Source organism: Dendronephthya gigantea, unplaced genomic scaffold, assembly GCF_004324835.1.
Source record: "Dendronephthya gigantea isolate DGI-Jeju-01 unplaced genomic scaffold, DenGig_1.0 000045F, whole genome shotgun sequence".
In the NCBI taxonomy this organism is placed as follows: domain Eukaryota; kingdom Metazoa; phylum Cnidaria; class Anthozoa; order Malacalcyonacea; family Nephtheidae; genus Dendronephthya; species Dendronephthya gigantea.
In genome coordinates, this window is record NW_021163055.1 from 18,905 (window position 1) to 44,666 (window position 25,762).

Below are 25,762 nucleotides of genomic sequence, written 5' to 3' on the forward strand. Positions count from 1 at the left end.
TTCAAATATATATCGTATTTAAACTATCATGAAACGTTGTCCAAAGTGTTCCAAACTACACGTACATGGTACAGGAAACTTCATCGGAATTGTCCATTTTTGTTTATGAAATGCACATTTAGGGTGTATAAAAAAACTGCAATTTTAATAATTCCGTTTTTTGATGCACCCTAGACCTAGTCATGTCAGTCACACGTTCACATACGCCAGGGTACGAATCGTATACGACAAATCTCATAGTGTAAATAGGTCTTTAGGATGAGTATACTGTGTGAACATAAAAAAGTACTCTGTACTGTATTGGAATCACTCTTGTTAATATTAGGGACCTTAAAGGCAATTCACGTTACCGGCCGAGGGAATGTGTCATTTGGAATACAAGAAAGAAGTAGAGAAAGCCTTTTACTTGGCTCTAATGTGACTTGATCAATGACCATTGTTTCCTGTTTCCGGGTTTGGCCTCTGACCATTTCTATGTCCGTCTGTCGTCCTTTTCCTGTCAGCTAAATTATGGATTACATTAGATATATATGCTAAGGCCTGAATAAGTTAAATCTGACGGCGGAATTGTAACACATGATCAGCACATGACTGGCATCTTGTATCGTGCATTGCCTCTGTGATTGATTGGTCTATAACAATAGAAGACAAAAAGAACGAATCATAAACCCGTATTACATCAATTACGTGCAGTCAACCAATCAAAAAATATCTTATTATCAAGCAGGTAATTACATAGGGTATTTAGTGTCTCCTCAACCGGACGTTCGTCATTTTAATTTCTTGGCTCGACTCTCGATAGTGTTTCGTTTCATTCTTTCCGAAAAATTTGTTAAACACGTCTTTGTTTTTCAAATCACAAGAATGGCCCAGAATCAAGATTCTCCTTTGGATGAACAGAGCGAAGCTTTGGATGTAAGTCTACACGGATGTTGAATCTGCATGAAGTATATATAGATTGCTTTATTGTTACTGCGAGTCTACGGCATGCCAATAGATTGCATGCATATGTGCCTGAACTGTTGCCGTTGGGCGTTACAAATCGTTAACTTGTAGGCAACTAAATTAGCCGCTATATACCGTCGCCCCGAGTACTGCATGTCTACTGATTTCGCGGTGGGCTTTACAAAATTTCCCCATCACTCTTATCACGCCTATTACTAGAACCTTCTAAAAGTTGTTACGCCTATAAAATCGCCAATATTTAAGGCGAACTATATGGGCAAACATATATTTCTAATCTTCTAAACTAATCCTGGCCTAGCTGATGAAAACTAATCCTGGCCTACCTGATGAAAAACACCTCTAATCCCCGACTATATATCTAGCTATATAGTCATACGACTCGGCATAGGTTTTTGAGAATTACCATTTCATGACATTACTTGCATAACTAAGTCTATGTTACGGTACCAAGAGCACTTCTTTCGTTAGTTCAAACTTGAAAGTAAAGACTTTTAAGTCTATTAGCAAAAACCACAACCATCAGTCAGTGCGCAGAGTTACTCACAACAAAAATAAGGCCTATATGGCTATGCTAGAGTCTAGAAAAAGGATACTCTGCGACTAATCGTATTAACGGTACGTGTATATCATTGTATATAGATGCTCTACTCGAAACGTGTAGTTGATATTGGGATATGGGCGATTTCAAATGTTCAGATCGATATTCTACATGTGCAAGTGATCTTTCCGCTGTGTTCCCGCGTTTAAACGGGCTGATATTAACTGGCAGAGCTGAGAGCCAGTGGCTCGAACTGTCTGTATGTTTCCCCAATGTTTCCCCATGCATGAATGGGAAAAAAAATAAACAATCAAACAACAATATATCTTGGTATTGCTTACCAAAAATCGTCCACTACAGTCTGTTTCATCCGTATATTGGAGACTTTTTATTACGGATGAACCCGACTGTATATATGTAGTGGACGATTTTGGTAAGCAATACTTTTTATATCTAAGATATGCATGGTATTATTTCATATCTTAGATATCTATATCTAAGATATAGTATTATTTCGTAAACCAAAGACATTTATATTTATATATGTATGTACATAAGTGGCAATTATTTTGCAACCTAAGCATTCTTTAAAATTTTAAATTTTTTTTAGAATCCTGGGGTGGAGACGAACGAAAAAATACATAAATGTTTAAAAGCTAGAAAGAAAGCCTTTAAAACTCGTGCTTTTCCAGTCCATACACGATATCTAACGAAGAAGAAACAACATAATAGCACGGTATTTGATACTGAAGCTGGTTCATCTCGAAGACGTGTACCAGAAACTAGGGACGAGAGAACGACTGATAAACCACATGTAATGGAAGCTCAAGGTGCAGATGGAACAATGGGAACAAGCGGTACTGTGGTGTACGTTCCACAGGAACAACAACAGCGTCATCAGCAGGAGCTACCTTGCGAAGAGCACGCATTGGTAAATCCTTAACATCAACAAATAACTGTTATGTCTTTTAAATTTCACTACAATATCATATACCGCTAAGGTACTCCATGCATAACAAGTTCTTTTAGGGTGAACGGTCGCGATAAATTCTTCCTATTGGTTTTTTTATTTATTTTTCTTTTATTTTCCGTCATCTTACATTCAGAATGAACGACTGAATGGAGTTGTTGGTGAAATAACGAATAGGGACCTTGATACCAGAATGGTTGAAAAGGAGGCGGAAGTGACCGAACGGGAGACAGTAGTGACCAAACGGGAGACAGTAGTGACCAAACGGGAGGCGGAAGTTACCGAACGGGAAACCGGAATTGCCAAACGAGAAGCAAATGCTGCCAATCGGGATGAGATAATTGCAAGTCGAGAGACAACAGTTGCCGAACGGGAAACAGCAATTGCTGAACGAGAAGCAACAGTTGCTGAACGAGAAACAACAGTTGCTGAACAACAAATAATGGTTGCTGAGTTAGTCGAGTATACTCAACGAGTAATTGCAGAGCGAGATGTTGCAAATGCACAGTTGGTCCCCTTAAATGATCTTTTGGACCAGGTTAGAACGTCGTTCAACATTTTAAGATCATTGCTGTACGTTAATCCACATGCTGCAAGATCAAGCCCATCGCGACCGTCACCGCCACCAAGATTGACAGTGGGTGAGGTAATGTGCTCTATCCTAGACAGTGAATTACACTTAATCATAATTCTTTCCACTTAAAATAGCTTGTGTTTTTACCAGGCTCTGTGCGCATCTTTCGAATCTAATCCTATCACCACTTACCCTATAGGTTACCACTGTCTTGTATGTAACAGACGGGAATATGCCTCAGACTGACCAGGAGAAAGGTGTGATACATGTTCCAGATTAAGCGCTATATATCCGGCTTGATACAACCGACCCCTAGTATGTCAGTAATATTGACATGCTGAAGCCCCGTTTACATTACACTCGATTTATTGACACGGCTAAAATGGATACCAATGCCCATTTCACCTATGCTTGGCCTTTGTTTTGGTAGCCTGAACCCTAATAAAATTGGGTACGGGTACCAATTTTAGCCGTGCCGTGCCATAAAATTAAGTGTAGTGTAAACGGGCTTAAGTGCACGATAACTCGTTCTCAATAGAGTCGAGACATGTATATTATCACGTGGATTTAATCCTGGACACTACATACTAGTAGATTATAACCTCGATCACATCTATAGATGACGTCATAGTCATAGAAATATATTATGAGCAAGAGTATAGGACTAGGGACCCTGGATGCGTTTATACTCAAAATTGCCAATTTTTTTGTTTCAGTCCTGATAAAATGGATTGTTTTTTTCATACCTGATTTTTTCATATTATCCTAATTCCTAAACATTATGCCAGTTTTGAAACTTTATGCTAAGATTATGCTAAGTTTTTCATTATACTAAAATTTAAAGTTAGTCAGTTTTATTGCATAATTATGCTAAACTTGCTTTTAATATGATGTGAGTTTTTTTATTCAGACAATTTACAGTTGCGATATAATATTTATTACAATATTTACCAGCATTTTATAGCCATACACAAATGCCCGATTTACCGATACAACTACCAGGGACGTCGGAACGATACGAGGGCAAAGCGGGTAAAAGGGCACTCCTGTAGCGGCGCATAATAAAGAATGTTTGCAAAACATCGTCAGTTGAACTTCGTATCGTCATGTTTTTTCTTTCCAAGATAATTTCTGTGCCAGTCTTGAAGTTTTCCACTATAGCTAAACGATTGTGCAATTCTTGATGCTCATTGGTGGCACTTCTATTAACATAGAATGTAATCCTTTAAAATGAAAGGACATCTTTGCCCCCATTGCTGGAAGCTGCTCCGCTCTCCCCTGTTTCAGGCGTCCCTGTCTACATTCACGAAACACACACTTTTTAACCCAATGGCAATGTAACGAGTCGTACACGCCTCCGTTATGCAATGGGTAAATAATTAGGGCAATATTGCACAAAAAGTATTCTGAAAGATAGCATATGTTTATGTATGTCATTCTGTAATAATGTATATTGAAAACGTACTGTTTTCGTTGTTAAACTGATATACGTGTAAACATATACATATGCACGATATACCTATAATGTAATTAATTCGAAAGGACTCGTTAATCAATTAATTTCACAATAAACTCCGACTGAACACTTAATTCAAAGGAGCACTCACATCACTTTGACATCATTATTCATTATGTCGGAATGGAACTCGAACATTAGGGAGTCTAGTTAAGTTGTTTTTTTAAATAGTATGTAGAACTGTTGTACTTAGTTTTAATGCATGTTTGATTATTGTAAATTTCCTAGCACTAATAAACGTATATTTACCATCTATTTAATTTAAAGGAGCAGTGCCAGCGCGCGCAGTTTAGCCAAGATGGCGTCCACATCTGACATCTGGAGCGCAGGGAGGCAAACGCGAAAGTTCAGGGTGAAAGAGGAAGCATTCTAGCGAAGAGGAAAGAAAAAGAGCTTGGATTTCCATTTTAAACCTCGGTCGATTTGCGTTGCACAAAGCACAGTTTGCGTTAACTGCGGGTTTAAATTAGGTGGTTTAACTTTTTAATCCTGGGTTAACTTCGATTCAAAATGGATGATTAAGGAGGAGCGAAAACACGCTACGTATACACGTATAATTCTTTATTAATTAAACATTTTTGAAAGGTTTTACAAACAGTTTCGGACAGCAAAAATTATTTAAGTTTGACTTCGTTCTGTTTCAGCTCATGTATTGATTTATTTATCTTCGCTTCAATGCAATAAATACATACAACCGTACAAATTGAAACATCGTAATCGAAATATTTGTTTCCGATGCCATTGTATCAGGTATCTTGATTCTCTCGATTGGCAATGGTAATTGTTTCTGAATTTAATAATCAAACATTTTCTGAAATTCTAAAATCGTTTGTTTATAATTTGCTTAATTTTATTTCACATCGTTTAACATACAAAATAGCGTTTCATTTCGAAAATGTTTCCCGCAATATTTTAAAAAGGGGAAAGTTCCCGCATTACAAAGTTACGGCGGGCGCGATGATTTCTCCATACTGTCAGAAAAAAGTGGCTGGTAGTTATTAAAAGTATCTTAGTTTACCTCTATGTCAGACATAGAGGTAAACTAAGATACTTTTAATAACTACCAGCCACTTTTTTTGTCGAAAAGGACACTGGAAGTGTCGAAAAATCGGCATATTTTCTACATATTTGTTGAATTTTTCGCTCTGACTATGCGGGATGCAAGTTGCCTGATACCGGCTTTTGCCGGGTTTGAATCACGAATGCATTATTCATTGGCTTTTAGAAGTTCGTAAATTTTGAAGAGCGAATTTTGAATTTACCGCGTCAAAACCTGTCCTCGTGGAAGTTTGAATTTCGTGCACTTTGAAGTTCGGACTTCGGAAGTTCATTTTGAAGTTCGGAAATTCAGAAGGGCTATCTTTAAAATGGGGAACGGGGAACGAGGAACGGGGAACGGGGAACGGGGAACGGGGAACGGGGAACGGGGAACGGGGAACGGGGAACGGGGAACGGGGAACGGGGAACGGGGAACGGGGAACGGGGAACGGGAACGGGGAACGGGGAACGGGAAAACGGGGAACGGGGGAAAACGGGGAACGGGGGAACGGGGAACGGGGGAACCGGTAACATGGAAAATAACGATTTTTACACTCAAGTCTACACAAATAGTGCAATCAATATTTCAATGTTTTTTCAATCTTTTATTAACTTGACACTGAACTAGTGTCTGAAATGCACTGTGTGCATTGAACAAAATACAACGATAATCATACAGTATATGCACTACACGCCTAAAAACGATCAGGTTGATGCAAGTTGATATAAACAGGATGGAGCAATGTTGTGCTGCCCTCAGACTTCAGAGTTGTTATCAATATTGAACAATATTGTTACACCCGATTCAGTTTCAAAAATATTGTTCAATATTGATAACAGCTCTGAAGTCTGAGGGCAGCACAACATTGCTCCATCCTGTTTATATCAACTTGCATCAACCTGATCGTTTTTAGGCGTGTAGTGCATATACTGTATGATTATCGTTGTATTTTGCTCAATGCACACAGTGCATTTCAGACACTAGTTCAGTCAAAAAGATTGAAAAAACATTGAAATATTGATTGCACTATTTGTGTAGACTTGAGTGTAAAAAATCGTTATTTTCCATGTTACCGGTTCCCCCGTTCCCCGTTCCCCCGTTCCCCGTTCCCCGTTCCCCCCGTTCCCCGTTCCCCGTTCCCCGTTCCCGGTTCCCCGTTCCCCGTTCCCCGTTCCCCGTTCCCCATTTTAAAGATAGCCAATTCAGAAGGAAGTTCGTTACCAAAGTCGGAAGTTCATCGGCAAACTTCGGAACTTCGGAACGAACTTCGGAATATTTTGGCAAAAAGTGATGTGTGTGGATGACTCACTGGATGAAGACTTCGTGACTGAAATTGTGAAAAGAAGAAACTGAAAATTTTGAACTACGTTCTTCTTTAAATAACGAATTATCGTGAAAATAAAAATCAATAATGAAAGCTTCGTCTTCCAACGATGATTCACATAAAAAATCTGAGAGGGATGATACTGGCAGTGAATGCACTGAGTCGCCAGCAGATTCCAAAGACGTGAGTATAATTTGAGAGTTTCTTTTAGTTTTGTTTCTGATACAATGAATGATACTAGATAGTAGCTTATCTTAACATTTCTGTGATTAGCGAGTTATACCGTACTATGGGCGAAGATTTAAAATTAGCATTGCCTTTAACTTTAATACAGGTTTTGGACAATTATGTACATCAAAATTTTTAAGATACATTACCAAGTGAAATCAAAAATAGGGTGTCGTTTTACTATGAAACTAGGAATGAATAGTTTCTGACGAGTTCAAGCATTGGTCCTTGAGAAGCGAAATGTTGTAAAGCCCAGTAATATTGGTTCAGATGCTATTACATCTGTATCATAATTACATTTCATCCTGCCACCAAAATATTGGCAAAATCGAAGTGAATTTAGCTTTCCTGGTACGACGGTGGGATACATGACAATCCGAGCAAGGTTTAAAAAAGTTTATTACACTAAAATTGAACATTTATATGTATGAATTTATCATAAATCTCCACATGGATTCATCAAGTATATTTTAAATTGGAAATTCTCATTTACTTTATAAATATTTTTATTAAGCTTTTATTACCCTTATTTCTATATCTGCAAATGTGTAATTCACTTAAACATTATTTGTAGATTCAAAATAAGCATTTTACAGTACAGCCGCAAATTAAAGTGGTAAGAAAAAATGCTTCTGGTTTATCAGCAAGGGGATCATCATATGAACCCAGAAATAAGCAAGATCTTCTCATTGAAATGGTAGGTTCAAAAGAGTTAAAGATCATCATGGTATTTTATCAACTGATGTTTTTGATAGTCTGGAGTAAATCTTGAAAAAAATGTGATATATATATATATATATATATATATATATATATATATATATATATGTTATGTACCAAATTGGAGGTCCGTATAGGGACATATTTCTTGAGGTCTCAAAAACAGCCCGCGGCCGAAGGCCAAGGGACATTTTGAGACCGAGGGAAATATTTCCCTATACGGACCGACTAAACTGGTAAATAATAGATTTATTTTTTCTTGCGGTCCGAATTCATATCTTAGCGTTGGCTCTGTGCTTTAAAATCTCGTACGGCCTCATATGGACCGCTCGCGTAGCCAATCAGATTGCAGGAAACGCTAAAATATGAATTCGGACCGCAAGAAAATTAAATAAAATCATATATGTTTAATAAAGTAAACTAAACACTTATATTTTTATATAACAGTGATTATTTTAATTGTTATATCCTTGTAGGATGCCACAAAATCATCAAGTGTATGCTGTTCTGTTAAAATGCCTCTTAGGGATAGTGAAGATGTAAAAGAAAGGAAGGAACAACAGGTTTTAAAGATCATCATGGATATATTTTATCAATTTAGGTTTTGGATAGTCTAGAGTAAATCTTAAAGAAGTGTGATATAAACATGTTGAAAGTAAACTAAACACTCATATATTTTATACCATTCTTATCAACCTTTTTTAAGCAACTTCTCAAAGCAAAAGTGGAGCAAACTTTAGTGCTGGTGGAAGAAGTAAAAGAAAAAATGGCTAGAATCAAGAAGATATTTGAAATGGTAAAGACGTTTTCATGTCCTGAAATATTATATGTTGTGTGTTCAATATGGTTTTTTCAAAATTCCTATTAAATATTTATACCAAATAACACAAACAGGAAAATGAAAAATTGGCAAAAGAAAATATTGGTCTCATCGAGACAGCTGAAAAACTAACTGAGGAAAAGGTAATAATGTATACTTAATATTTATTGAGTAATTGACTGTTTGTGATGGACCAATTGCACTGCAGCAAGCAATTGAATATCTTTTTGGAAAGCCTTTGGGACATATATTTATTTATATACTATTTATACTTGAATAGTTGACAGAATATGCAGAAAAGTGTGAGGTTAAAGAACAAGAATTATCAAAAATCATGGAAGAAAATATATCCCTGAAAAAAAAAGTAGCTGAGGTGATAGTTTTTTTATCAAGTTATGAGAAATAAACTTCTCGGTTACTGACTAACCAGAAGCCTTATTCGAGTAGTTTCATGCTCATAAGAGGTGGTGGTGCAGCAGAACCAGACCAGACCGTTTAATATGAATAATTGTCACATTGACACCTTTCTATGGTGTGGCTTCAATGTTGGTGTTCAAAATTCAAAGTTGCTGACGAAAGTGACAAAAATAGAATGCTGAAAATGTCAGAACGTTAAGGCCACACCCTAGAAACATGTCACTGTTGTCAATGTCATTGTTCAACTGGTAAAATTAACACAACAACTATTAACATTTAACAGTCTACCTGAATCTTTAGTAATTTCACTAAGAATTGCAATCACACTGTATACCATCTATTTTGCTGTGTTTAATATACTATGATTGAAGACAATGCTGTTCGATCAACAGTAATCAGAATGCCTTTGTTGTGCATGAACTACTATTGAATGGGATAAATAATTTTGCTTTGACAATAATTGACTTTTATTTTTTTTATATAATTTAAAATATTTAGTTGGAGGCTCTTAAAGCAACTCAAAGACAAAAAGGTGAAATTGATAAAGAAAGAATGGCAACAATGGAGAAAGAAATGGATGATTTTAAAAAGAAAATGGTTTCTATGGAGAAAACTATTCGTGAGCTCCATAAAAAGGTAAACTCTGAGCTACTCTCACTAACCATTCAATGTGAAGATCCTGTTATTTGAGGTTTCTCTTTAGTTATAGACGTATAGAGCGATCATAAAGTTTGTGAAGCTAAGATGACATACTTTCACATATCTGCTATTTATACTTTTTGAATATAGTTAAAAGAATCTGAAGAAAAACGTATTGCTAAACAATCAGAATTAGCTAAAATGGATGAGGAAAATACATTCCTGAAAGAAAAAGTAGATAAGGTGATAGTTTTGAAGTTAGAATTACCTACTTAAGTAAAATTACTTTATTACTTAACAAACCATAGAATGTTGTGATTGGCAACTGACTGCTTGCACCAACTGATTGAAACATGAAATACAGTGACAGATTAAGAACAGTGAATATTATTGTTGTGCACAAATCATGGTTCTATCAATAAATAAATATGCTTTTTCTACAACTGTCCTTTTTTAATTGTATTTTAAATATGCAGTTGGAGGCTTCAGAAAGAGACCTGCAATGTGAGAGGCAAGTTGATAAAGAAGAGTTGAATGCAATGGCAGAAAGTCTTTATGATTTGGAGAAGAAAATAGATTCTCAGAAGGAAGCTATAACTCAGCTTCAACGAAGGGTAAATTTCTGGGATACTACACTACTAGCTATATCTCCCTTACTAGCTACATACATTTCTTTCGTAAAAATATATAATGTGAAGCATGCATTTCGTATCGGAAATCGATGTTTGAATCCTCGGCATCACGCTTTGTTGAATCTTAGCTATAACTGGTGTCTGGGCTCATGTAAACAGTTCTTACCCTGCCTGGGATTTTTTATTAGCTCTTCCCTAACAGAGTGGTTGTTAACAATTACACTTTTTTATTAGTTAGAACAGGTTGAAGAGGAGTTCTGTGTTGTACAACAGGACTCCACAATAAAGATTAAAGTTTGCTTTAAATTTCAGTCGAGACTGGTTTTCGTATATAGTAATTTTTCATATCGTCATGTTCTTTTAGCTGACGCAAGTTGTTCAACCATGGAAAATAAAATGTCGGAATCTCCGCAAGATTCGGGATTATATTTCTCTAAAAGTATCTCAATTACAGGAACAGGTACAATTGTCAGTAATTTCCATCAAGAAATTGTAGATGTGTACAACAGGGGTTTAGAGATGTGCCCAGGTATCATCATAGAGTCAGCCTCGTTCCCAGGTTCTTTGAAGTGCTTCGCAACCTCCCCAAGCACCTTCGCGCGCTTAGTGCTTTCTCCGCGAAATACTTTAAAGAGCCTGGGAACGAGCCTAGACATAGAGTTACTTTACCATGTGATCTCGCGCTCATATTTCAGCTAACGAGCCCCAGTCCTTAACGCCATTTTAGATCACATTAGTAAAGTTATGCGTTTCCTAAATTGTCCTTATTTGAAAACTGAAGCACTAGGCAATAATTTTACATGTTTTTTGCGAAGAGTTCAATGCTCCTTCAGCGTACACATCTGATATACTCTCTGCTTTAGTACAACGAAAAGATGGTTGAATTGGTTGTCCTCAGGCTCCAGTGTCAACAAAAAGACACTCGAATAGGAGAAGAACGAACGAGAGCAAACAATTTACAAGATTACAACGATGTCCTCCAACAATTGCTAGGACGATTTGAGGAAAGAATCGTTCATTTTGAAAGCCATGAACAAGACGCCCGAGATTTACAAGACGAGCTTCAACAGATCGTAAGTGTTGAGTTCAGGACTCACAAGTTGGTTTTCTTGCGAGTCCTTGTCTTTGACAGTAAAGGAAAACATAGGTTGACAGTTATCTATTTCTGTTAGATCGGTGGACTGCGAGAATGGATAGTTAGGCATCATGAACCAGTTGAACCACCTGAATCCCCAGTTGTTCCTGAACCAAGTGTAAGTTTTTTTAACGATGTAGTGACACTTCATGTCTTCAATAGTATAATCGTATTATTACTTCTTATTATCAGGCACCATTTTTTGGGGATGGAAATGAAAATGTAAGTTTATTTCCTACCTGACTGCTTTATTTATCAACCGTGTCGTGTAGGAAACCATACTGGTGATTATTTTCCCGAGATACATCTGATACAGAAGTTATGCAATTTTTGTGGTATGCCCTTTTTTGTCTAGAGCCCGTTCCTCGCTAAGCGAATTTCTTTGCGCGACGCAAAGTGAAACGCAGAATCCGGCGGCATCGTGATTGGTCAGTGAAAAAAGTCATTGGCAAAAGGCTTTCCGCTAGCCAATCACGTTGCAGAATTTGCAGTTCGCACGAACAAATTCACCAACCCTCTCACGGCATTTCTTGCCCTTCTCATTGATTTTTTCCATTATAACGAGTTTTTCTATTTTCCTTTTCTAGTAAACTGCGTATCCTCCGCCTTACTTTGAAATCGGGTTTTGTTTGTTTCGAACTTGTATTCTGACTATGCTACTTTTCAACTGAAACTCTCACAGCTCTGTTTACGCTTAATTTATCGGCACGACACGGCTAAAATGGGTACCCGTAGCCATATAATATAATTTTTCTGGTCTCAGATATTTAATCATAGTCTCAAGCGTACGAGACTATGCGTATAAATTTGTGCATGCAAATATTAAATTGAATTTGTATCAATTACATAGTCGAAAACTGTTAGTTTTAAACAGTTTTGTAGAAGGGATAATATACATATATAATATAATCACTTCGGTTTAAGCCCCAATTCATAATTGCTTTGAATTGTTGAAATTCGCGTCCGTGTTCAACAGGCCCGTAGCCGAGGAGGACCTGGGGGACAGTGCTTCCCCCGTTTGAAAGTAAAATTGACATTATGCCCTCCGGCTCACAATTTTTTCCTCCTTATTTTTATTAACTATATAGACAATTCGTAAATTAGCATGTTATAAGCCAATAATCAGGAAATACCACTGGATTTTAAGAAACTTAGGTAACCTCTCGGCAAACTTTTTTAGCCCTAGAAGTGGAGACCAGCTACGGGCCTGCCGTATTGATTTCTTTATTAACTATATTTATTAATGTATCACAATCGTCAAATGTGTATTACGTCTCGTGTTGGACCTTTTTAATAACGAATAAGACATGATTCAATACGATTATATACAGGGTGTATCAAAAAAGGGTACCCCCTAGTACTGTAAAATCAAGCTTTTGTTATTATGCCAAACTCTCGGGTGCTTAAAATGTAAAGCGAGATCAGTGCTCAATTGTGATGCGTGAAAATCTTGCGAAATGCATGTCTCTCTAATCCCCCATTTTCCAACTAGTTTTGAAACTGTTTTTCTTACGGGAACCGACCGTGTGCCTTTGACAGGAATACGGAGCTTAAATGTAAGTAAATTCCTGCTTGAAAGCAATTTTATACGAGCCTCTTTTGTGGATAAACTTTTGCATTTTTACGCATTTCCTGTGCATCTCTTACTGCTCTTGCACAATGGTTTAATATAGCAATATTCACCGTGTTGTGTTTTCATTGGTTCTTTAGATAAAGATTCATACACGTGTTTCAACTTGCTGGATTTACCGCGTTATCCAACCTAAGAAATGACGAGGCAAAAACTGGAGGCTGGAGCAAGCAATCAGCTTCTCAGGTTTTGGATTAGCGTAATGTCTCAGGAATTTGTAGTATCGTTGATCTCCAAATGGAACTGGATGCACAACCATGTCAATGACGTCACTGAGAAAATAAATCTGCAACTTGCCGCACTAACCAGTTCTAATTTCGAGGTCAGTGTGTTCGTAAGTCCGAAATCTTCCAAGGCCGCCTTGATGCCTATATAGAAGAGCTGAACATGGTCTGCGTATGAAAACAATTTTGTTGCCCCACGAAATGAATTTGTCGTTTATTTATGAATATTTTATTTTTGTAATTTGTGCCTGGACACATTGTAATCAAACTGACCTGCATATAGTGAAGTTATAGATCCGTAAATATGTGAAAAAGGGTATTCTTCAGAATATACTAAGAACTGAACGAATTAATTAATATGACTTTCTAATATAGAATGAATGTTAAGAAAAATTAAAAAATAAACTGCTATGGCGAAATCCTTAAACTAAATATACGTTTATAGTTTATAGTTTGATTGACCCATGGAAATCAAAGAAACCAATCAAATGCATCGAGAGAAGCTACTGATTGGTGCTTTTCGTTCTCTGATAGCCAATCACGCTTCATTAGTGCACTCCACCCACTCCATCCTACAGAGTACAGACTGCAGGTGAGGTGCTGTTATTGTCACCTGACTTCTCATTTGTCAATTCTTCTGATCTTCTCTATGTTGTCGGAACAAGAGATACATTTTCGAAATTCGAATTCCATTCAGCGTTTTATAGTAAGATAACTGCGTAAAGGCTCGTACAATGGCATATCCAAACGACTATATTGCAAGTAGAGATCTAAATAGTCACCCGGTATGTAGAATGTAGATGGCAGTTCAATGGTGTAGTTTTTTTATTCTTTGCCTTTGGTGGCGCAGTATTTTGCTTTATTTTATGTCTAATTAATTTTGCTACAATGTTTGCTACATTTTTACACATTTTACGAATGTTTGGTTCTGTTTTTACGCAATTAATAAATAATAATTTTTATTACGTAGTTTCGTTTTGTGACTTGTCCAATGGCGTATATTTTTGTTCATTTATTAAATAGTAGTTTTTTCATTATTAAAAATTGTAACGATTGTGTGACATACGCCAACAATCATAATTCTTTCGCTTTCAGTGCGAATAAGTCGGAGATTTTCTTTTTTAAATCCATTTCAAAATAGCTAAATGAAATTTCCTTGACCCTGTTCGAGTGATATAACAATTAAATTGTCTCAATAAATGTGATATCTGGTTCACATATCAGTGCAAGCAAGGGGGAAAAGATTGTTTTCTAGTGCCCACGTACACTTCCCTTTATATTTCATCCTTTTGACCATTAAATTTATATGACAACCGCGTGTCGTGTGGTAGGAAGTAATAGTGAAGCCAAATGTACAAAGCTCTATTTGTGTATGCTAATGACACTAGGGATCGTTTTAGAATCTCAGACTTGGCTGTGCCTTTCTTTGTATGTGATTCTTTTAACAATGTTTTTAGGGTGCTAAATATATCGATAGTGGACCACTGGACAAGCAGGCACAAAATAATTTCCATGGAAATGAACGGGCGGTATGTTTAAGAATGATATTTATATGTTTATAGCAAACAATGTTGAAACAATATATAAGGACAAGATTTTTCATTTAATTGCTTTACTTCTATAACTATCTGAAACAAAAACGTTTTGGAGTCCAACACAAAATGGACTTCTAGGGTGCATGTTTCCAAAATTTGTTCTTTTTCTCATGTTTTAGATGGAGCAAGCGATGACAATGATATCTGATTTGACAACAAAACATTTAACACAAATTGATCAAAATGCTAAACAAAAGGCTCTGAGTGGATCTTATATCAGAAGAACAGCTACTTTGGAAGATGAGGTAAATATTATCAGTGCCTATATAAGTACTTGAATTATTTTGTAATAAGCTAGTTTATTAATTCTGTTTTGCATGTATTTAACCTAGAGTCAGAGTAAACATACTAGGGCTTAGGGTACCACACATTTTTGAGGGCAATTAGTTAAAGACCATGGATCAAAAAAAGGAGCTGTAACCCTGCATGGTAATCTTCATGTTTTGGTGTAATATCCACCTAATATTAGACTATATAGACAAGTCACAAGTATTAACCTTAGGTGCATATCATATTTGATCAATATACTTATAACTGTAAATTCTGTTTTTTTAATTAATTACATATTGCATTTTGACAGCTGAAGATTTCCTTGGAGAAGTTGCATTGTGAAAGGCATGAAAAAGCAGCGATGCAGGACACCATAGATCAGAAAGCACTGCAAATAAGAGAGGTAAATATTGTGTTACGTGAAAACATATTTATTAGAACTTTCATGACAATTATATTTTGTCTTTTTATTGCATTTTTAGCAACAAAATGAAAACATGGCATTGAATGAAAAGGTATATATATTAAATGCACATTGCCTACTGAGAAAAAAAATGTCAAAGGAAATGGCAGAATGTTTTACACACATACACATGTCAGCCAGTGATTGAAATAATTTTATTATTTTAGAATGATAATAATTTAATCAAATTAAAACAGCTAAATTATTTTGTACATATATATTCCACTAACTAGTGTACAAATTTGGAGGAAAAGGTTCATGAAGAAGAGCAAAAAAACTTAGTAATGCAAGAAGAGATATATCATTTAAAATTGGAATTACAAGAGGTAATAAACATGCATTTATAATGTGATATCACTATATTGAATCATATCCATGACAACTGTTATATTAATTGTTTCAAATGCTTTGTAAAATGCTTTTTGCCTTTAATTAAATATGTGTTGTTTTACATGCTCTTTTTAGGGTAACAGCCATTGGCTTAAAAGCCAAAAAAATCTAGAGTCAGTGCTGGAACATAATGATCAATTGAAAAAGGAACTTGATCAGTCACAAAAAATGGTGATTAAATGGTTTTTGCATAGTAAAATCTTATGTAAGAATGAATTGCATGATTGGCTGACTTAACTTGATAAACAGGGTAAACATGCATTAACATTGTTAGGGGCTGTACATACTTGACTTGACAAATTACATCACATGCTAAGGGGTGGGGGTGTTTGAGAGGGTGTCATAGGGACTGTGTGTCACAGCTGACATGCACATAGGGACATAGGGGGTGTGTGTCACTGGTAAGGTCATGCAACTCAGGGTAACAATCAGTTGAGGATTTCAGGCTCAGGAGGATTTGAGAATAATGAAATTTGGACTACCTAAATAGATGGCCTCACAAAAAAATTGCATCTTTTACAGTTTGCATCAAAAATTGATAACATTTTGCGTGAAGTAGTGGCAAAGAAAGGGAATATAGATAATTTAGAGAAAGAAAATCTGGAGTTAAAACAGCAGGTATAAATGTTTTTGCAACTAAATTAAATTTTCCAGTATAGATGGTTTGAATGCGGAAGTTTTTGAGTCAGTACAATGGGTAAATATTTTGTGGAAGTTAAATTTTCTTTTATAAGAATTGATTGAGTATGGTTGGTAAACAAGGTACTAGCACAGAGCATACAGAGGTTTGACTGCTGTTAATTTTGCGTACCCCTGGCTTAGCCAGTGCGCTCAAGAGAGGCCTACTCCCCCCAGGAAAGCATGCATATGGCGGCGGCTTGAACACATGTATGGAATACAAACAGCCGAGACAGAACTATCTGGAGAAATCGTATTTTTGACAAAAACATTGCTCAATTTTTTTTTCAAAACCAGATTTTGTTAGTTCTTATCCTTTAGAAGAGTATAGGATTGGGAGCGATCTGTTTATTTATATAGCGATGGCTATTTATAATGTTCGGGGGGGGATAGGGCCTCTCTTTAGCGCACTGGCTAACAACATGGCCGCTAGGAACGCATAATTAATGCAAGGTCAAACCTCTGTATGCTCTGTGGTACTAGTAACATTAAGTAAGTGTGTAATGGCAAATACTCTTAACAGTTTTGCAATGATTGCAGCAGATAATATACATGCATTCCTGATGATTGGACCCCTCAATCCACTCTAGCTAAATATTATTAACAGACTTATTAACTATAATAATTTGAGTTTCATATGAAATGCTTTTTGCCGCAAATTTAATGTTCATCTACCTCATTTATAGTGTAAATCCACCATTGATAACACAAATAAGGAGAATCTTGAGTTGAAAGAACGGGTAAATTAAATGTTTTTGCAACTAAATCAAATCTTATATATATTAATTGTGCTAAAAGGAGCATCAGAATTAATTGTGGTTCTGATTGTTTTACTTTTTTCCATTCACTTCCAATAATTTTCAACTGACAGGTATCCTAGATTTCGATGTAGTGAAATAACACGTTTTTATGTTTACGGCTTTCTGTTTTAAAGTTCGAAGCGATGTTACGTGAAAAGCAAGAAGAACTCACAGCGATGCAAACAACTATAAATGGTTTGATGAAAGAGAAGAAAGACTTAGAACAAAAGGTAAATAATATTTTTGGACATTAAATCCCTGTAAAAGCGGTCAGCACCATTTGCATGAAAAACAAGAAGCGCGAATCGAAGGGCACAAAATATAGGTCGTTTGAATGCGGAAGTTTTTGAGTCAGTATAATGTGTAAATATTTTGTGGAAGTTAAATTTTCTTTTGTAAGAATTGATTGAGTAAGTTTGGTAAACAAGGTACTGAACATACTATTATACTTCACAGTACTATAGTAGGTACTAGTAACATTAAGTAAGTGTGTAATGGCGAATACTCTTATTAATAGTTTTGCAATGATTGCAATATCCATGCATTGATGATGATTGGACCCCTCGTCCACTCTAGCACTGACTCTAGCTAAATATAATTAACAATAGTAATTTGACTTTCATATGAAATGCTTTTTGCCTTAAATTTAATGTGCATCTACCTCATTTATAGTGTGAATCCACCATTGATAACATAAAGAAGGAAAATCTTGAATTGAAAGAACAGGTAAATGTTTTTCGACTAAATCAAATCTTATATATATTGACTATTTAATATTGTGGTAAAAGGAGCATCAGAATAGACCTTTTTCATAATGACGTCAAACGTTAGTCTGATGTTACACGAAGTTTGATTGGCTGCACAAAACTATCAAGCCAATCAAATTTCGTGTAACATCAGATTTTCCGCGTTTGACGTCATTATAAGAAAGGTCTATTCATTGTGGGTCTGATTGCTTTTTCCATTCACTTCCAGTAATTTTTAACTGACCGGTATTCTAGACCTACACAGCCAGAAACGCCACAGACTTGCTGTTATTATACCATATATTATACTTGCATATATTATTGCCACAGACTTGCTGATATGTAGATATTATAGATGTCGTGAAATAACGCGTTCACATTCTTACGGCTTTCTGTTTTACAGTCCGCAGCGTGTGAGGAGATGTTACGTGAAAAGCAAGAAGAAATCACAGCGATGCAAACAACTATAGATGGTTTGATGAAAGAGAAGAAAGACTTAGAACAACAGGTAAATAATTGTAAATAATATTATTCACATTAATTCCCTGTAAAAGCGGTCGGCACCATTTTCATGAAAAACAAAAATTGCAAATGCATGCATTTAATTTATAGATCATTTGAAGGAGGGACTTTCAATTTAGTCAGAACAACGGTTAAATATTTGTTGTTTCTGATTGCATCTACTATTCACTGCTAGTAATTTTCAACTGACGGATATAACAGTCTAGTAACGATAGTCAATAGATGGAGTGAAATAACACGTTTGCATGCTTACGGCTTTCTGTTTTACAGTTCGCAGCGTGTGATGAGATGTTACGTGAAAAGCAAGAAGAAATCACAGCGATGCAAACAGCTGTAATTAGTTCGATGAAAGAGAAGAAAGACTTAGAACAACAGGTAAATAATTGTAAATAATATTATTTACATTAAGTCCCTGTAAAAGCAGTCAGCACCATTTTCATGAAAAACAAAAATTGCAAATGCATGCATTTAATTTATAGATCATTTAAAGGAGGAACTTTCAATTTAGTCAGAACAACGGTTAAATATTTTTGTTGTTTCTGATTGCATCTACCATTCACTGCTAGTAATTTTCAACTGACGGATATAACAGTCTAGTAACGATATTCATGCAATAAATGGAGTGAAATAACACGTTTGCATGCTTACGGCTTTCTGTTTTAAAGTTCGCAGCGTGTGATGAGATGTTACGTGAAAAGCAAGAAGAACTCACAGCGATGCTAACAACTATAAATGGTTTGATGAAAGAGAAGCAGGAATTAGAACAACTGGTAAATAATAGTTTTTAACATTAATTCCCTGTAAAAGCGGTCAGCACCATTTACATGAAAAACAAGAGGTGCAAATATGTATTTATAGATCATTTGAAGGAGGAGGTTTCAATTGAGTCATAACAACGGCTAAATATTTGTTGTTTCTGATTGTATCTACTATTCACTGCTAGTAATTTTCAACTGATCAGTATCCTTGATGGAGCGAAATAACGCGTCTACATGCTTACGGCTTTCTGTTTTACAGTTCGCAGCGTGTGATGAGATGTTACGTGAAAAGCAAGAAAAAATCACAGCGATGCAAACAACTATAGATGGTTCGATGAAAGAGAAGCAAGAATTAGAACAACAGGTAAATAATTGTAAATAATATGAATCACATTAATTCCCTGTTATAGCGGTCAGCACCATTTGCATGAAAAACAAGAATTGCAAATGCATTTAATTTATTTATAGATCATTTAAAGGAGGAAGTTTCAATTGAGTCAGAACAACGGCTAAATATTTGTTGTTTCTGATTGCATCTACTATTCACTGCTAGTAATTTTCAACTGTCGGATATAACAGTCTATTAACGATAGTCAATAGATGGAGTGAAATAACACGTTCGATGCTTACGGCTTTCTGTTTTACAGTTCGCAGCGTGTGAGGAGATGTTACGTGAAAAGCAAGAAGAAATCACAGCGATGCAAACAACTATAGATGGTTTGATGAAAGTGAAGCAAGACTTAGAACAACAGGTAAATAATATTCATTGATATATACACACCGCGGTAATTCCCTATTTTGCATGCACACCATTTGCATGAAAAACCAAACGGCAATCTGGACGAAAAATTGTAATGTTTATGGGCAGCAAATGCAGTACTGCTTTATCAATAACTGACTATATTTCATACGTCAGAAGTGAATTGGATCCAACAAAATTGGATCGTGTGAACAGACCTTTACTGTACTTGATTGAACCGGAATACATTGTATCGATAGTTTCACTGAAACCTTTATTATACCATAGTCTGTACCATGTTTATCTGCAAATGTTCGTCTAGGTCAAACGTGCTTTGGATGAATCGAAAATAAGTAAAACTAATCTGCTAAAGATAAGGGATGACTTGTATTCACAAGTGGAGCAACAAGAGGAACAGGTACGTTATCATATCATTCTGGGTTATTTCATCCGGTAAGAAAATCTAATCGATAATCGATAATTTACCTCCATCGAGCAGAAAATTTGGTTTTGTTCACGTAACTATAGCGCTTATATAACCCCTCCCCAGTTAAGATACTACATTTCTAGTTTTAAAACCTAGCCATTTAACTCAGTGATCATTAATATATTTAATATACGTGCATTTCGGTTTTCTTGAAGTTCTCCTCTGTAAAGGAATTTGTGTCTTGGTGGATGTAAAAAACTGAAGCTCTTTGTGTCTAGATTGATCTTTACAAAACGAGATTGAATGAAATGTCGGAGACTCTTGTGCAGTTACACATATCGCTCCTGGATCATGAAGATCGCGTACAATACGATGGAGCTCTGCGTCAAGTGTTTCGACTTATGGTAGGCATTTGTGTGTTTTCTTGTAGTCTTATCAAACTTCACGCATGCGTAAATGATCGCTATCACACATAGAAAACGAGAAGAAACATGGAGAAGAAACAAATAATAACGATACGTCTTCGCAAATCGCAAACACAGTTTATTTTCGTATCTTTAGTTTAAACACCTCGCAACGTTTTGTAACCGCGTATTTTAAGTAATGTCTTTAATTTGAAAAGATTCCTTAAGCTTCGATGCGATTCCGTTGAAAAGAACCTTCACCTTTTCCATGATTCCAATCAACAAACATTCGGCGTCATTGCAGCTCGTTTCTTTTATTAGATCAACAGAACACGAAACTTAGTACCACAACAACAGCTGCCTAATGAAAATAATGTGAGTTTGCTGTCGCTTTGAGAAAAGATTACTTGCACCAAAGGCCGTAGCTAAACCGCTTGTATATTCATATATTAATGTTTATTACCGCGTAGGAACGTTAACAATAGCGTACAAAAGAAATCAGTCGGGCATGAAACGAATGTATGAATACACAGTTAAGCCTACCGCCCTGACTTGCACCTGCCAATTTCCGAATAGTTTAGGTTTCCTGGGTAGAGTTATGAGTTAGTTAAAATGGGTTATAAAAGAGATTCGTTTGTTATATTCGTATTTCCTTGCGTGACCTAAACTGTCTCCATTGTAGCCGCCTGTTGTTGCTGCACCTCGTGCTGAAGAGAATGACCACTTTCCAGAGGCGAATGATTAATTTGGCTGTTAATTTATATGAATGCATGTTTAAGCACCATCGTTGGACAGCACCGCAACTAGTAATGGCGAAGCCAAGGCAGTTGACATTTTGAGTACTGAAAATTTGATGCCGCATTTTAAGGGTAAGGTATTTAATACATTTCAGTATTTGAAACATTAATATAGTGCACAGCTATCCTAGATGGTCTTTAAGCACAGATATTTAGATGTAAGTAATATTGTATGTTTCGTATTGTTATGAGAAAGGGCGTATCCTGTAGTAAATCTTCATATGTGTTTAGAACATTGTAGTGAACATTTGCCTATGGTAGCTAGCTTTTTAGGACATTTTAGACATAGACTTTTAACTAGTGCTTTAGGTTTTTAGTGCATGTAGAAATGGTTTTTAGAATATAGTCGTTCTTGTGTAATATTTACCATATGTCGGATACATGCATAGGCTTGCGAAAAGCGGTTAATGTTTTCTACGGTATGTCGGAATTATATATAAGCACTTGTATACAATACACCCGCAACATATGTATCGCCCGCATGCACACCCAAAAATAGGGCTGCGTGTAATCGTGGCACTGCTCGTTTCGACACGTTTGAATTGTTATTGTTCGTATTTCGTATACTTCCTTTGAATGTAGCGCAAAATACCGCAAAATGTAGCGCTGTGAGAATAAGTTGGCAAAAAAACACACAAAAAAATGAAAAGCCAAACAGGCATAATCGAGCTTTCAAAAGAAGGATGGTTTGCATCTTTGAGCATAGCTCATGGATGCATAGCTCTTTGAGTACATTTCGTATAGTTATTCCTTTGTTTGAATGTAGCGCAAAATATAGCGCTGTGAGAATGAGTTGGCAAAAAAAAACACAAAAAAATGAAAAGCCGTAAAGAGGCATAATCAACCTTTCAAAAGAAAAAAAAAAGAAAAAAAAATTGATGTTTACCTTTCGCGAAAGGAGTTGAAGTTGATTTAAAAAAATATATGTATGTTAATTTATGTTAAATATATGCATGTATATGTTGTATACCAAATAGGAGGTTCAAAACCATTCTTCAAGTGCCTCAGAACCAGGGATTATTTCTAAGGACCTGTTTACATGGAGCGAGTTATCCCGGCTGGGCGAGGTAAAAAGCGTATCACATCAAAGGCTTAACCTGATTAGTCTTTCATTATATGCAGTTTTCACCTCGCCTAGCCGGGATAACTCGCTCTATGTAAACAGGCCCTAAGGGCTAAGGTGCAATGATAATTAATGTGCATGCAGTTCTAAGAGAATTCTGCATGTGCAGTGCGGTATTGTGGTAAATGAAGTAAACTGAGTTGCCGAATCAACACGTGTTCTTATGTTGATACAGGGCAACTAGAGCTTTTTATTAAGGCACAACTTTGTATTTGCGTAAATTTTACCATTTCTTGCGATTTTGCGCGGTCATAAAATTTCCTTGGAATAATCCCTGCAGCAGATTGAGAGGCGCTAGGGAATCGGTATTACGGATCGACCTGAAGGTAGGCTATGAACATCCGTTCACGCGAAACTTTGTCTGACGAACCTTTTTCTGGGAAAAACACTGACCTATACTGGATATTAGTATGAGGCGTTCAAATAAACTCGCAGTGCGTGTTTCGTTAGATTTCGCGCTGGGCGCGCTTGTTAATTTATACATGGTTAGAAATTAGTGAATGTGTGTTAGCTATATAATAGAGTAAACATAATCACGATTATTACCAGATGACCTAACCGTCTATTCACTTTTTCTCAAATTACCACATGCTTTGATTTTACATGAGATGATATATATAGTTTGGGTCTTTCTTGAAAGGATATAAATCAGCGTATTACAGAGCAGCGTCTTCTACGAAAATTTCGCATCAAATGTGGTATAAGAACTGCCTAAAATAGACAAAACACTTCTCGACGTTTCGACTTACCTGCCGTTTTATATCTTACTTAAATTCAATGAGAGATAAAGAGCAAGCATGCCCAAAATTGAATCTTATCTCCTTACCGAGGCTTTGGTTTTCAAGCTTTCCTGAAACTTAAACAGTAGACGTAATCGTAGTTAATGAGGTTTATTATGCATTCTAATTGTCTTAATTGCATTCGGAGCGACCAAAATTCGACGTATAAAGCAAATATTATTTTGTCTGTCACCCAACGAGGTCATTAGTGGTAAGAGAAAAAGTGAGTAACGGGGAGGTATATTTAAAGTTTAATCATTTGTAAGTTGGTTGTAGTAATAATGAACGCGTCAAATAATTACGTCACAACTTTATTGTTTCTCAAATTATTTTCCAAAATAAAAAAAATAGTGAATGTGTTGAAAAAGGACGGTTTGCATTTTTGAGCATAGCTCATGGGAGTTAACCTTGCAATATATTTAACTGTTGAAAACTCTAAGTCGAAAGCAATGAAGTTATCACGCGATTATTGATGAAGGGGAAATAATTAACACTTATTTGCTGCGACCGAAGGAAACATTATACACTTAATGTATATGCTCCCGAGGGAAATAGTGGGGTTTATTTTCCCAAGAGTCTGAATGTTTCCCGAGACGAAGTCGAAGGAAATATTGAGACTCGAGGGAAAACAAAACTCACTATTTCCCGAGGTATAGTGTACATTAAGTGCTTTGTTATATTTTGGAACAAAAACATACATGTTACACAACAATTTCATTTAAAAACCCCACTTTACTTTGTTATGGCAAGAAGCGGGCGACAATTTTTCACTTGTTTCCCTGGCGGGAAACATTGCATTTATTTAAAGTCATGTGACTACGACTGAACCAATAACATTTAAAATACACAGCATCCATATAACAACATGTTTTGTGGACACGAGTCCTGTCGATATTACGTCGAGATATCGATGGTCGAGGGTCCACAACACACAATGTTTTCTGAGTTCTCGGCAAATAAGTTTTTTATTATATACTACTTGTCAAAGTGGTATATAACGAACACCTTTTCGAACACCAAACTTTGACAAGTGGTATATATAATAATATTGAATAATATAATTAATGAATAACGAATGAATAATATAATAGAGCTGGTTTTCACAGAGTAACACATTTTTGTAAAGAAATGAAAATACCAATATATTTCGAATCTTCTGGACAGAGCTGCCTATTGATTAAGGTGTAATTTTATCTCACGCGTCCGTTCGCTCATTTAAAGCGTCTTGAACTATCATATTTTTCAACTGCTGACGCCATAAAATTCAGCTAACAACGCAAGGCTTTTCTTTATCAATTTACCGTCGTGTCATTACTATGCATATGACAGTGAGGCATTCCGCGTTGGGATAAAATTGCAGCTCAATTATTAGGAGCTGAAAACACTCAAAAAAAAAAAAAAAATATATATATATATATATATATATATATATATATATATATATATATATATATATATATATATATATATATATATATATATATATATATATATATATATATATATATATATATATATATTAGAGACAGTTTACATTATGCCGTTTATCCGAGATTAAACGAAACATAAAACGTCTTGAGTATTAAGTATTTTTTTAGTTGAAAAATGAGCACTAATTCTTGTGAATATATATTTTTGTGTACTGAAACTGTTGTAAGCACTAGCTTTCTTAGTTTTGTAAAGATTTAAGTTTAATATAGCTCAAAATCTTTTCACTTTTTGAGTAACTCGGATAAGCGTGATCGTGCAAACAGTCCTTTACTTTTGAAGATTTTTTATTTCGAAGAGTATTTTGGTATTTTAGTATTATACTAACTCGGTGTAACTTGTAAGTGAGCTATATAGGTGGTGTGCACGTTTCGTCATCGTCGCCATGTTGGATGATTTTAACAAAGAATT

The 25,762-nt window shown here is 35.8% G+C and overlaps 2 protein-coding genes across 4 annotated transcripts; both read left to right on the plus strand.

Moving 5' to 3' along the window:
- The first annotated feature begins 864 nt into the window (after nt 1-864).
- LOC114527567 (protein CROWDED NUCLEI 4-like) lies at nt 865-11,829 on the plus strand. The gene is made up of 13 exons (XM_028549260.1): nt 865-915; nt 2,115-2,435; nt 2,611-3,120; nt 7,730-7,852; nt 8,352-8,438; nt 8,582-8,671; nt 9,611-9,748; nt 9,902-9,994; nt 10,228-10,365; nt 11,247-11,456; nt 11,556-11,636; nt 11,711-11,740; nt 11,791-11,829. The coding sequence occupies exons 1-13, from the start codon at nt 865-867 to the stop codon at nt 11,827-11,829; spliced, it is 1,911 nt and encodes a 636-aa protein (XP_028405061.1).
- Nucleotides 11,830-14,013: 2,184 nt separating this feature from the next.
- Nucleotides 14,014-22,810, plus strand: LOC114527589 (golgin subfamily A member 6-like protein 22). 3 transcript variants are annotated; one of them, XM_028549281.1, is made up of 18 exons: nt 14,014-14,157; nt 14,830-14,901; nt 15,087-15,212; nt 15,548-15,640; nt 15,720-15,752; nt 15,934-16,026; nt 16,166-16,261; nt 16,613-16,708; nt 17,455-17,508; nt 17,703-17,798; nt 18,241-18,294; nt 18,718-18,822; nt 19,107-19,211; nt 20,242-20,346; nt 20,656-20,751; nt 21,039-21,164; nt 21,486-21,539; nt 21,847-22,810. In XM_028549281.1, exons 1-18 carry the CDS (start codon nt 14,107-14,109, stop codon nt 21,907-21,909), a joined length of 1,518 nt encoding a protein of 505 aa, XP_028405082.1. In that variant the 5' UTR covers nt 14,014-14,106; the 3' UTR covers nt 21,910-22,810. The 3 variants fall into 3 exon arrangements, with proteins under 3 accessions (XP_028405082.1, XP_028405084.1, XP_028405083.1); XM_028549283.1 differs by lacking the exons at nt 19,107-19,211; nt 20,242-20,346; XM_028549282.1 differs by lacking the exons at nt 17,455-17,508; nt 17,703-17,798; nt 18,241-18,294.
- Nucleotides 22,811-25,762: the final 2,952 nt, after the last annotated feature.